Source organism: Brachyhypopomus gauderio, chromosome 8 (assembly GCF_052324685.1).
Source record: "Brachyhypopomus gauderio isolate BG-103 chromosome 8, BGAUD_0.2, whole genome shotgun sequence".
Taxonomy (NCBI): domain Eukaryota; kingdom Metazoa; phylum Chordata; class Actinopteri; order Gymnotiformes; family Hypopomidae; genus Brachyhypopomus; species Brachyhypopomus gauderio.
The window spans coordinates 15,631,981-15,645,847 of NC_135218.1; the positions used below are offsets into that span (position 1 = coordinate 15,631,981).

General features: G+C 40.0%; 1 protein-coding gene across 2 annotated transcripts; it reads left to right on the plus strand.

The window, feature by feature from the left end:
- Nucleotides 1-4,862: 4,862 nt before the first annotated feature.
- itgb3bp (integrin subunit beta 3 binding protein) lies at nt 4,863-13,805 on the plus strand. 2 transcript variants are annotated; one of them, XM_077014854.1, is made up of 9 exons: nt 4,863-5,213; nt 5,378-5,499; nt 5,785-5,869; nt 6,283-6,358; nt 7,763-7,841; nt 8,201-8,288; nt 8,504-8,560; nt 11,994-12,042; nt 12,718-13,805. In XM_077014854.1, the coding sequence occupies exons 3-9, from the start codon at nt 5,839-5,841 to the stop codon at nt 12,722-12,724; spliced, it is 387 nt and encodes a 128-aa protein (XP_076870969.1). In that variant the 5' UTR covers nt 4,863-5,213; nt 5,378-5,499; nt 5,785-5,838; the 3' UTR covers nt 12,725-13,805. The 2 variants fall into 2 exon arrangements, with proteins under 2 accessions (XP_076870969.1, XP_076870967.1); XM_077014852.1 differs by having other exon boundaries at nt 4,864-5,213; nt 5,463-5,499.
- Nucleotides 13,806-13,867: the final 62 nt, after the last annotated feature.

Sequence of the window (13,867 nt, forward strand, 5' to 3'; positions counted from 1 at the left end):
AACCTTACGAATATTCTTAAATTTAATCTTCGTAATTTACGTCGTTCTTATAGTCGTTCGTAACTTAAGAATCTCCGGACCCATTCGTAACTCACTAAGTACTCGAAGCTCACGTGCAGTTCTACCTCAAAAAGGATAGAGGCGCTAATTTCACTCGCGCTGGTTTTTAACCACGACTTTACAACATTTGTGTTTATGTGCATTAGTTCTTTTGATGTAATTACATCGCATATACAACATTAAGTGTCAATAAAAATCACATGTAGTACTTTGAATTATTTAGCATTAGCTGATATGTTCCCAATATTTAATTAAATATCTCCGTTCATCATCGTGTAGTTAATCAGACTTTCCCAATTAATGTATGCTTTGCAAATAAATGGCTAAAAGTTGGCCTATTAAGCTTGTTTTAACTTAACCAATCAAATTGGCCGATTAATCAGTAGCAGCACATAACCTGGAATAAGGCTAGCGATTGTGCTTGTGTGATGAACATGGCGTCACTTCAAAAGGATGTTGTATTTGAATATGAGAAATTTAAGACGACGACGTAATCCACGAAGCCATGCAGTTCGCCTGAATGCCGCACAGTGTTTGAATATGAACCCCCTAGATCTTCCAGATAATGTGCTGTGTGACAGATACCGGCTGCGTAGGGGGGAGATCATGGCTTTCTTTGGACTTGTGCAGGAGGAGCTGGCTAGAGGAACGAGGAGAAATTTTTCCCTTAGCCTCACGCTGCAGTTATTGACAGCCCTCCGATTTTATGCCACAGGTGGGTTTCTGCAGACTGTTGGTGATTCACACGGACTAAGCAAAGCTGCAGTATCTAAATGTGTGCATGCTGTTACCAAAGCATTGCTTCGCCATGCAGCAACATACATCAAATTTCCAAGAACTAGGGATGCATTACATTAAGCTAAAATTGGTTTCCATGCAATTGCAAACATTCCTGGAGTTGTTGGTGCAGTGGCACTCTGATCCCCATACTCACGCCCAGCCTCTTGAGACCAATCTACATCTGCCATAAGGGCTTCTCTGCTCTGAATATACAAGTAACATGTAACCACCAAGGCCTCTTTACGGACATTGTAGCCAAGTGGCCTGGGAGTACTCATGACTCCTTCATCTGGGCCAATTCTGGAGTGTCAGATGGCTATGGATTGTGCATTTGATGGTGGACATTTACTAGCTGACAGTGGGGATCCACTCTGAAGCTACATACTCACTACTGTATCAAATCCCCCAAATGAGGCTGAGGAGAGATACAACACAGAACACAGCAGAACACGATGTGTAATTGAGAGCGCTTTGGGCATGTGGAAAATGCATTTTCGGTGCCTCCACAAGTCATCAGGTGGGCTTCAGTTTTCTCCAGAACACAGCTGTGCTGTAATTGTTATGTGCCATGCTGTACAACATTGCAGTGAAAGCTGGCATACATGTTCAAGAAGAGGAAGATGAGGAGACAGGAAAGAAATATTCTGGTAGTTACCAGGAGAAAAGAGAGAAGGACTTTACTAGACTGGCCTGGAAAACCGAAGGCAAATTATAAGGAATGTTTTTTGCATAGATACACCAAAAAATAAAATACTTTGGATAAGTGATCTGTGTTTGATTTGTTATAAACATACACTCAGAGGCATTTGTTGTGGTGAAAGTGTTATTTTCAATAAACATGTGCAAAATAAAAATTCATTAAACAAAAAGGTCTTCCATAAAACTCCTACCCAGTGTTGGTACTAGTAGGCCTACTAGGATCTGGAAGGAAAATGTATTCATGTCAGTGCCACAAAATGAGTTTTCATAATGTTTTAGTAAAAATTCAGTATATTCACATTTACTATTGTTACTTGCTTAAGTATCTCACCTTGATCAGAGGCCAAAATAATTGGAACCGATATTGAGGGCCTGCTCATCTGGCACTCCGCTACTGCCAGCTGCTTGGCCATGATGGCTAGTTTGGCCGCCTTCAGTTCCAGCAGCTCCTGATGGTGCTTCTCCCTCTGCTGCATCTGCTCTTCGTGCTGTTTGAGGAGTCATTGTTACAGGTGGATCTCCCTCTCTGGCCTGAGCACAGGCAGGCCCTGGAGATGCCTCAGGACTGCTGCTACATCCTGGGAATACAGGTTCAGGTGGGGTAGACGGAATCTCACCCAGACATATATCAATATATCAATTCCCCCTGGTATCCCTTCAGTGGCTGTTGCCCCCCCCCCCCCTCCCCTTTTTTTGGCTTGACTAGAGAAGTCATGCCACTTTTTTTTATCTCCACACCCGATCTTTTTATGCCACTACATGCAATGATATTATTTGCAATATCTTCCCATTTTAGTTTTTTTTCAGAATTTGAGGAACTTCTTCGCGCTTTAGAAAATAAAATACCTTTGTTATTTTCTACTTCGTCTACCATTTGGCTCAGCTCCATCAACAGAAAATTACGTTTCCTTTGTCTGTTATCCATGTTTTTGAATGAGGTCTGAAAGGTTAATTGTGTGCCCTATTTATACCCTTGATATACGATCGGTCAGAATTGCAAAGGTAATAATTTTAGAGTTCTTCTCGTCTTTTTTCTTATACTTGACATTTCTACACTTATTAGTTGTTAGTTTTTATGATTGTCATTTTGCCAATGATACTTTTGCGTCGTAATAATGAAACAATGTAAATCGGTGGTTCGGTTTTCGACTAGCGGAGTCAACTAAGAACTACTTAGAACTCGTTCGTAAAATTGGAGACTACGAAGGCTTTTGGGAAACACTCGTAAATTTGGCGTTCTTAAAGTTGTTCGTAACTTTCTAAGATTGTTCTTTATCGGGAAACCCACCCCTGGTAAAAATCTAAGATGAACACGATCAATTGATTCATGTGACAGAAAAAAAATTGAAGGAAACCACAAGATGGTGCTGTTGTTACATGTTAGCTCAAACAAAGGTAATTCAGACTCTGCTAGATCCTTGTTTTCTAAAGGTGTTATAATTTAAAGGTTTATAAAATGTAATTAAAAATCATGACAAGGTGCCTGATCAAAGTGTCAGACATCATAGATACACAATTCCATAATGTCTCTTTAAATTATAGAGTATTTTTCCTTTAATGGCTGTTGTTTAAAAGTCCACCAGAATTGGTACTGCAAATAAACTGTAAATCACAAAGAAGTAATCAAAAACTCAGAAAAATGACCTGTTTTCTCACCCATCTGAGAGTAATTTAAGGAAATAAATAGCCTTGAGGTGTCAGAGAGAGATTTTAATGTTTAAAATGGTTTAACACATATTTTAGAGTGGGCTAAAAATCTGTGCCTGGAATGACACTTTTTTAACAAAAGCAATTTTCTCACAGTATTCATGTTGAGCTGTGAAGTGTGTAAAGTATCAAACCATAACACTTGGGTGGTTTGTCCACCACGAATCAAAATGAAAAAAAGTGCCTGAGGCACGTGTCCACTTGAAAAGACCCCTGATGTAATGTCTCAAGGAGACGGGTCACTCTACTGAACTAATACACTGCCCTGTCACCAGGCTTGAACCCCTTTAATTTACAGGCTTGAACATAAGTGCACACAAACACATAAACCATAAAAACACACAACACACCCCTGGTAACTCTCCAATCCCTTTTCCCAATTATCAGGCCTAAGGCTGTGGTAATATGGCTAGCTGGAAGGAAGGTCCAACTCTCAGCAGTAATCACAAAGCTCTCATTCTTCAACCCTGTGCATCTAGCTTTTTTTTCCAGCCTCTGTGTTTTGACCAGTTTGGCTATTATTTTTCTGTGGTAAAGCAAACTAGCTGAGGTCCACGTCAAAAAGAGTGAAAACAAAGGGAGAATGATCGATAGTGCAAGTGTAACTTGTAGGAAGTTTGCTACCTCTAACGCATCAACACAGTTCAGAGCCTCAGTACCCCTCTTAACTTTACAAGGCAAAGCACTGCTGAACACCATCAACACACACTACTTAGAGCTTTCGTGACAAAAAGAAATGGCTTGAAATGGCTAGACACAAGGATACAGTGGCATAGGTATCATTTCAACGTTGGGGGATGGGGAAGACAATACTGCTCATGCTAATTAATTATTAATTAATCTGGGGTGGGTTTCCCGAAACGTTCGTAGCGCTAAGTACTTCTTAACCTCGTACGTTTCATACGAGGTTACGAAGTACTTGGCGCTACGAACGTTTCGGGAAACCCACCCCTGGTCTGTTCCAAAACCTAGTGAGCTGTCTATATAGACAGCGTTTTACCCAAACTAACACATTATAAGAGTAGTATCAGCAGGAATTACCAGGGTGAACATGTCATCTTTCCCATCCCCCAAAGTGGCAATGCCACTGTATCCTAGCAAACGATGTCTGTTAGGAAATATTTTTGTGATTATGAGACTTACACACTGATGCACTTTCTTCCTGTTTAAACACAATAGCCTACTTGCTTTACGTTTGTGACCGATTTGTATTGGTTTGCTTGATAACGGACAATCAAAGATAAGAGAGCTGACATTACAAACACAGTAACTATAACAGAGATGACCTTAATCAGCTATATTACGTATAATATGACAGCACAAATACAGTTGAAAGAAAAAAAAAACTCCAGAAACATTTAGAAGAAATGTGTTTCTAGTGTGTCTTCGACTGTGTTAGACTGTATTGTACCGGCTACCCTTGCCATATCTTGAAATCTTCTGTAGCTAAAACATTTCGTAACGTTAGCGTATGTTGTATGTAATCAACACGTCCACATAAACATGTAACGTTACTCAAAATCATAAAACCACAAGCAACCTCAGCCATTCTCCCAATAACCAGGCTGGTGTCCGGTTAAAATCAAGTCGGGGGAAACAATGACATTAAATCGTTCCCCAAACGGTTATTTGTTTATTTGTATATTTTATGCTCACGTAAAATATGTCAATTAAAATGAAATTAAATCAAATTGAAATTAAATCACGTATATTGTAGAAAAACAACAAGTTCAGGATCAGGACGCCAGCAACGTCTAACAGTTTATATATTTTTTGTGTTTCCGTAGGAGGTAAATGTCCGGCGCACGGCGCCAAAATATAAAGATTAGCCAGCTAGCTGATTTCAAATGTCAATGTTTAGGAGTAACTAGTTGTCAAACTAGTTATACATAATTAATCTGGGATAATTAGTTTACCCGTTTCTGTTGCTTCTTCTATAGCAAAGACGTAAACTGCATTACAATGCCGTGAGTGTTTGCTGACCTAGATACTGCATGGTTGTTTTCTTTCTTTTATTCAGTTATCTGGGCTGTCACTGTAGCTGAACTCACTGTGTTTGCATTAAGTGATTGCTGGCTAGTTTAAGATGAGATTAGTTGTAAATAACTAGTTAACTAACGTTTCTGTGCAGATTAACGTTGGAGTTGCTGTATTCCAGACCTACTTGGCTTGATAGCTATAAAATAAACAAATCGCTAACGTTTATTTTTTGGCAGTGTCAAACGAGCACTGCAGTTGGAAGACAAGGAAAATGTAAGGCAACATTTATTTTTTTTCTCATTTCTTCTATTTTTTTCGCTGTATATCCTTAAACGATTCATGAACTGGCCATATCAACAAACTGCCATCAGTAACTGGACGAATAGACTATGTAGTTAACTAGTGAACCTACATATAACATTTGTAACTGAATACATAGCAAAGTTCCCCGGGAGTGTACAATAACTGGTATGGCTGTTGGATGTCCAGTGAAGTCTTGTTTTGGATTAATTACTTATTTACAAATAGCCTGAGTCATTTCATCAATGTTTGATTCAGACTCCATTCAAGAGGCATGCTCCAGCCAGGAACTATTCACCTGTGACTGGTACTATGCCCATGAGTTCCATGGCCAAAACTCAAGGTACTGAAAGCTACAATCTGCATGGATCATAATGATGGTTATCCAGTATCTTGAAGCATGTTGAAGAATACTGCATAAACTAGGTTAAGGTAACATTTTGCCCATAGACATTTTCAGGAGGTGGAAAAGTATATGCTTAACAGTTCTGGAATAATCTGCAATCTGTTCAAAACCCACGGTTGCAAATGTAAATCTATATTACCACAGAAGATATAAATGAAGTGACTGGTTGATTTAAAGCTTTTGGGAGACTGTTCTGAAGACATTTTTCTTTACTTTATTGATGGTAGTTTTAGCACTGGGTGTGGCCTGGAATTCTCCTATTAGCTTATATTACAGCGTTCTTATCCTAACCGTTATGCATGTCTTTGTTTAAACTGATTTAATATATACAATTTGGTGATATTCTTCAGTAACAGGTAATTGTGTAACCCGTGGAAGGACTGTTAATTCCCTAGAAACAGAAGAGCCACTCTCAGAAACAGAGAGGTGAGTGTATCTATGTGAGACCAGGCTGGCCATAGCATATTTGGCTCTATTACCTTGTATGGTTTGAATTTGAATGTACAATGTAAGATTTATCTAATCACTTTTAAAGTTCACAATGGCCTTGCTTCTTATGCCTGACAGAGACCCTCCACCCATACATCCGTACTATTGCCCCCAGGTCCACTGGGAATCTCCCACATTTAGACTGGCCTCTGTGGCTGCTACATCCTTGAGTAGCACTGCCCCCAAGCTGCAGAATTCTCTCTTCCAGATCCTCCATAATGCTCACCCCATTCAGTTATTGAGGTTTTACTTCAAGCCCCATCTTTCCTCATTGTGTTACTCATTCACAAGTGTTGTAGTCAGTCACTGTGGTACTAGTGTTGATTGTTGTGTAAAGTATTATATCTTATTAAATATTTGTTTCATGTTCATTATATATTTGGAAGTGTCCATGTGAAGTGTATAGGTTGTCTAAATTGAAATTATGACGATCCAATATAAAACCTAAGAAAAATTAGAACTGATACAGGCAGATAATGTGTTTAGAAGAACGAACTAACTCAATATGATCTAAATAAACTTTCTTTTGTACACATTCTTACAATTAATCCTAAGCCTTTACCAGCTGATGTTGCACAATAGGAAATACAGAACCACTGCTTTTGTATGGTGCCATCTTGTTATATGTGCAACAGAAAACCCTCAAATTAATTGTTGCTTTCTTTTGATTTTTTTTTCTATTTTCAGTTGCATGTACATGTGATTTTTATGCGTTATAACATTCAGACCACTGCCAAAAAGATATCCCTCATCATTAGGGGGTATCTCCATTGTCCTCTTTGGCTGATGGTCATTATGAGTGATCAGAATTTAATGACAGGACATGGAAGCAATTTCATCACTAGCCAAAAGCCTTTGTGATTTACACACCACTAAAAATAGTTAGATAAGGAGTGTTTAAGAAAAGACCTATTTCCTCTCAAAGCATACTAACACAGGGCCCCTCTCGATCCATCACGACAAGCATTAGTTTTGAATTTTATAGTGAAGTCATTTAAGAGGAAGCTAGTTAAATATATATAAAAACATCAATAAAGAGAATGAGCTTATGATTCATTTAAGAAAGGATTCATTTGGAAAGTCGTACTGGAGCTGTTCCTGTGCCAAATAGCGAATGTAACAGCGTGGGGATCCTAACTGGAATTGATTGTGTGAGAGAATCATAATATTATAACAAAGTAAACTTTTAACATGTCACTATACTCTGAGATGTATTTTGTGGCATCGTCAGCATGTATAACACATTTTGTTGTTTTATTCTGTCATTTTCCAGAATAGGGGTGCAGCAATATATTTGTTCTAATTCAGAGCTGGTAAACTAAATGCAATCATTTTTTCCAGGTTGGTTTTTTTCAGAACCAAAATGGAGGAATATGTAGAAACCCTAATGAAAACAAGACAACAGCTGGAGACACTTCTGGTATGTGTGTTTAGATACCCTGCCCCTTTATCATAGTATTTTATATTTTTTTGACCACAGTAATAATATCTATGAGATAGTAGTTGTGTAGAGGACCAATGTGGTGCTTACAAAGCTATGATTGAGGCAGAGTCTGAAGAGTAAACTGTTCTGGCTAGCCAGGAATACATTTTTTGAGTAGACAACTAAAGCACTTTTGCAAAGTTCTCTGGATAAGATTTTACATTTACAGCACTTAGAAGACATAGTTTGAATTTGGATATTTATGAATGTGTAAGCATCTTGAACTGTACTAAATGCTTGTATTTAATGCACGGAGTTATACGTGTCATTCTCTTTTGTGGAATGTCTGTCTGTAGCCAATAGAGGGCAACAGTGAGCTGAGGAGTTTCTTGTTGATGGGTCCTGCTGACTTGCTAGCTGAACTCAAGCGGCACAAAGAGCTGAGTGAGTACTCATCACACCACGTGATTCCACCATTTACTTACCTGAATTACTATCTACTTAGTTACTCCCACACTTCTATGCTCTTCCATCCTGAGTGTTCATAGTTTGGTGAATCGCTGTCCTGCACGTGTTTAGAGTGGTAGTGACAGTTCACTTTAGCATGTATTTGGGTAAAAGAAATGATGTATTAAAATAACAAGTACTTTTTTTTCCAGTTGCTAAGCTTGACCGTTGTGTACATGCAGTGCCAAATCCCACGTCTTACCTTGAAGGTGAGTTAAAGTATAATTCATGTAACCTATTACAACAAACAGTAATATATAATTTTTCTAGATATCATTAAAGGATCTTTAGATTGCTCTTAAAGTTGAAGACCAGACTAAGACGTGTTTACTAAGAGTGTAAGTACAGTTCAAATGAACACAGACTAATCACTGCTTGATTCTCATCTGGGGAATAAGTAGAGTTGTGTACAGAACTGATTGAATGTACAGTATTATGATTGTGACCTTTTTTGTTTTGCTTTATACTGACAGAAAAAGAAAACATTTAGAGTTCCACTTATTTATGGCCTATGATTAATTTCAAGCTCTAAAGATTTGGCATCATGTGATGTGAGAAGGGTTTGCCATTTAGTGGACTTGATTTCATCAGTGCTGAATAACCATATGCTCTCTCCAAACACTGCCAGAATAAAAGGTTCTCTTGTTTTTCCAGATAGAAACAACATTTAGTTTTCGTAACAAACAACGATGCACTTCACTTCATGGGACTGAATTAATTTGATTATTTCAAGCACATATTCCGCCTTCAGCAAAGCTGCCCTTGTGATTGTCACATAATGGTGATTTGTGCCAAATGAATGAGACACTTGTGCAGGACTTGAGCATGTTTTTTAAGATAAGGTCGTTTGAAATTGTTTTAATTAGTCACACTCATGTCTTGCTCAATACAGCAGGAATGTCACATTTCTTTTGCCATCACATGGTGAAGCGTGACATGTAATGGTGTGCAGAGTCTATCTTGTTACAATGTATAGGATGGTTTCCCATTCTTTGCTTTGGATGGAGAATTGAGCCTTAGTGGCTATGAGCTGTACATCCAGTAAAGCAATTTGTTATTCAAGGCTGCATAGGCGTGGGGGCTCAGCTATGGATATGTCAGCGCGGGAACTCCAGGCAGACACTGAGGTGCTTTAGCTTGGAGAACAAGTGGGGTTAGCCACTCTGTGATGGGTGTATGAGAGAGAGAGGACTCTGGTCTAGACTGGCCTCTGGTCTAGACTGGCCTCTGTTTTACGGCCATCAGAGTCCCACTATTGACACCATGTTTTACATTTTCATTATTTCATTTTTATCTTGGATCTTATAGCTTGAAAATAATAACCACACCATTTGTACCTAAAAGATCATTATTCCAATATAGTGGAAAGCTATTTTATTTTTCATTCCTGAAGCGTTTTCTGAAAAGAAAGTGCTACTTTGTTTCCAGTCATGTAGCATGTCAGTACTGTTCATAAATGAACTGTATCCAGACCCCCAGGAAATTGAATCAGGAATGTCAGTTTGGGTAACTCTTAATATCTAACGCATGATATTTATTCTCTCTTACTGTCAAAATGTCATGTGGATTTAAAAGGACAAGACAGAGTGGTGGAATTGCTAAGATGAAAGAAGGATGCAAATGACCAGTAAAACTTTTAATGAAGTTTATGACCATTAGTTTTAATTTATATTTCTGTAATGAAAGAACCTATTCAAGCATGTAAAGTAGGTTTATCGGATGGTTGTGATACGATCAGATTGCTTCAAATTGTCAGTATACTGAAAATGTTCTTGGAAATGTGGTTAGACAGAGTACTGTGGTAAAAGGGTTATAGCTTGGATCGCTTGGAGAACTTGTAAATGTCATTTTCATTGTCCTGATTACATTATATTTGCCATCAGGTGTTTTATCTGACTTTGTTACATGTCAGACAATAATATGTATCTATCTGTTTACTCATTATTTAAAGGTGAACTGAGCATGATGACAGTTGACATTACTGTGTGCTGTCTTAAACTGTTTGATGTCACTTTGGGGAGAGCTGTGGTTTTAACGGTTATGTTCTTGGCTTTAAAGATGCTCACGTGCCTGTGACGTGAACATCTTTAATGCTAATGACTGTTAGATTGTTTTACACACACACACACACACACACACACACACACACACACACACACACAGTCACTGGAGCTGACATGATGGTATATTACACTAGCATGTGTAACAGCTAAAACAAGGACCAGGCCTTGTGCTACCGCCAAGACAGCTGAGAAAATCCACTGGGATAGTTTAACCTTAATGGATAAGCCTCCATATCCATGTCCCTACTGCGAGACTGCTTCTCCCCCTGCCTGCACTCTGGGCCTTCTGCAAGCATCCAGGGTAGCTGTACGGCCAGTTTCCTACGCTGAGCAGAAACGGGTAGGCAGGGTGGAGGGAGGAATGTTAACCCGAGTCTAGCTGGGGAAGAGTAACGAGGAGGATCAGAAACGCTAAGCTAAGCTTTTCAAGACCAGCCAAAGTTTTTAGTAAGCATTCTCCAGGACTCGTCTCTCCCAAACAGTTGGACTAGTTGTAAATTTCCCAACTTGGTCAGGCATTACAAAGTGACCCAGGCCCACACATGTGCTGATCGGCCCAAAATGGGAAGAGCGAGCTCGGTAATTGTGAGGTGCGTTTTCTGCTCCGGCTGGGCTTTGAGGGAGGGTGCTATTGATTATTTGTGTGTTGCGAGAGATTTGGAAAATTTAATTAAAGGAGTTGCGCAAAGGATTCATAAATCGGGGCCGGCCTCTGCTCAGCGCGCGCCCCTGCACAGACATTGTTATGTTCTAAATCAATGTTGCACTTCACAATATATTTTCCTTGGAGCATGAAAATAAATAACATTTAAACAGTTCTGCTTACCGCCGAAGCAAGTTTTATCTTCACCAAAGCCTTCTGTCACTGTGCAGCATACCCGCGCACCTCTGAGAGGTAGTAACAGATTTTTATGGCGAATGTTCCATAAGAAAATCCTATATAACGTGAATTTTGCGATGAAAAAATGAGAAGGAAGGGAACGGATCAGCAGTATAAAAATTGATCAGGCCGTAGATGGGGTCGGGTCGAGGGAGATTTGTAAGACAGCCTTAATAGACTGTATTAAAGAAAGATTCCTTAAAAATGTAATAAAACAAATAGGCTTTCAGCAGTTCTCTGGAGAAGGGTCACAGACCCTGCTCTCACTACATCAATCGTGTGCCGTTGATGGATAAATGGGGAGTGTTCGGGGTGAATTTGATGCTTTTTCATGCTGCTTCTTTGGAAAACACAGAAACAATTAAAGCTGTGCTGTATATTAGGAGGCGTTTGGGTGGACAGCTGATTAGCCGTTTTGCCAGTATTCACGGCTTCAAACCCCATCATCTGCATTTATGACCATATACATCTACAGTGGAATGTAATACTTTTAAGTATCATTTGAAGAGCATTTAATTAAGCATTTTTTTAATACTGACTATGAACATATCCTGAATTTTTTTTAGAGCTAATGTCAGTGTTGTGAGATCTTTGCAATAAATTTTTTTCTTTAAACACTAGGGGTTTCAAAAACATGATTATACATATTTGGTTAGATGATAATGTGAAATGTATTCTTCATGTGTGGTGATCTCACAGGTGCAACACAGATTGGCAGCTCCTATGAGTTCCTGAAGAAAATCTTTAGGTAAGTCTTATTAATGCCCGCAAAAATGGAATAGCCCTCCTCATCCCTGGAGATGCTGCGTCTCCTTGTCAGTGTGGAAGACACACACGGAGCGCGCTGTCAGGCTGGAGGCGGCTAGACGTCTGGGCTCCTGCCAGTCAACTCCGTGTGTGTCAAAAGCAGGTGGAGACACAGACAACCTCCGTCAAGTCTGAGACGTTTTCCTGCTCTCTGCGAGATCCCCCTTCTTTGTTTTCATCCACAAACTGACAGATTGTTGATTCTACCATGTACGCTGACCCACGCCTCTGCAAGAGTGTGTTTGCAGCTCTGACGTTGCTTTTCTCCCGCAGGGCTGATGGCAGACTGAGATTTAAACACACACACACACACATCCACAAACCAAGGTTGAAAAAGATGCGCACACACACACACACACACATATGAAAAGCTAAAATTACAAAGAGACGCACATATGCGGCGGGTAACGCTGTGAGAAGTGAAGGCCTGACTGGCCGTGACGTCTGCACACGTGTACACCTGTGTGTTTAGTGACGTCTGCACACGTGTACACCTGTGTGTTTAGTGACGTTTGCACACGTGCACTCCTGTGTGTGGAGTGGCGGAGTGCTCATGCTCGTCTGTGTGTGGAGTGGTAGAGTGCTCATGCTTGTCTGTCGTTGCTGTGTTTGGCAGTGACTGAGCGGGCCAACCCGAGGAACAGCTGGTGTCGCCCAAACTGGTTCCTGTTTCTGCTCGTGGTGGATCATATGACTCTCACTTTATCACCCCCGAGGAGGCCTGAAGGACAGGAGTGTGAGGTGCCCATCAACACCAGGAGTGTTTTCCCCGTACTCCTGAACCTCCCCTTTTCAAAGAAGAGACTTGGGAAGTGGTTAGAAGAAGTCCGTCCTGGACCATATCCCACATCTGTGCTTCATGACCTCGACAGCTTCACTGGAGAAGGTTCTTGCGCCGCACTAACGACGGCCCATCTTCGCCCGTCTCCTCACAATTGCCCCTCCTGCTCTCACTTCATCGGGCTTCTCCAGCTTCCGTTCACACTGACCATCATGCAATTCAAACCTACGCCCTGACCCACAAAAGCACGGACTGCGAGGCTGAGAGCATTTGCGTAGGCTCGAGAGCACGGGTGTCTGGTACCTGTTGTTCTTTTGCACAGGTGTTTCTCGGTCCTTCACGTATTTATTCCATCGATGGGGATCACAGGGTCCTTTCTCGTGCTGCAGGTGTACATGTAGCTGCAGGCCTTGTGCAGGCTGGAACACTGTAGCCCTTTTGTGACCTGATAACATTTACAGTTGTAATGGATTTTTCTTTTAATGCCAGTCATTAAGTCCTGTGAAAGGAGGAGGTGCAGAAAGATTGCGTGCACCTTTGTTCCTCTGGTATTTCAGCTTTATGGCATTGTGTTCTGATATGTCCCTTCCCATCAATTTTGTTTTATGGCTCATGAAGTCAATGCATTTTATTTTAATGTCTGTCCTTTGTGTGGGTACCTCCACAGTATTTAGTTATTGCGGGGATAATTTTTTTCATGTTCAATTAGTGTTCCAGGATTTGGATTCATGTTTGGTTCTATTACACCAAGAAATACTGAAATATTTCTGTTTTATCGAATGTGGATGACATTTCTAGGTATATTTCGGTTTCTGAGTTAGAATAAGGTTCATTCAGAAAAAAAATACTTCATTTTGTACAAAGCATTTATTGGCATGTAGAAAACAAGTGTTAATAAATGATATGTCAACAATTGGTCCTTGTGACAGACAATTTCACAATGCATTCTTATATTCACAGTTGACACCGAAGGTCTTTGTTTTCT

Coding starts and splice junctions, on each gene's coding strand:
- itgb3bp (XM_077014852.1), top strand. Junction 8,289..8,503: donor CAAGCGGCACAAAGAGCTGA/GTGAGTACTCAT, acceptor TTTTTTTTCCAG/TTGCTAAGCTTGACCGTTGT. Junction 8,561..11,993: donor TCCCACGTCTTACCTTGAAG/GTGAGTTAAAGT, acceptor GTGATCTCACAG/GTGCAACACAGATTGGCAGC.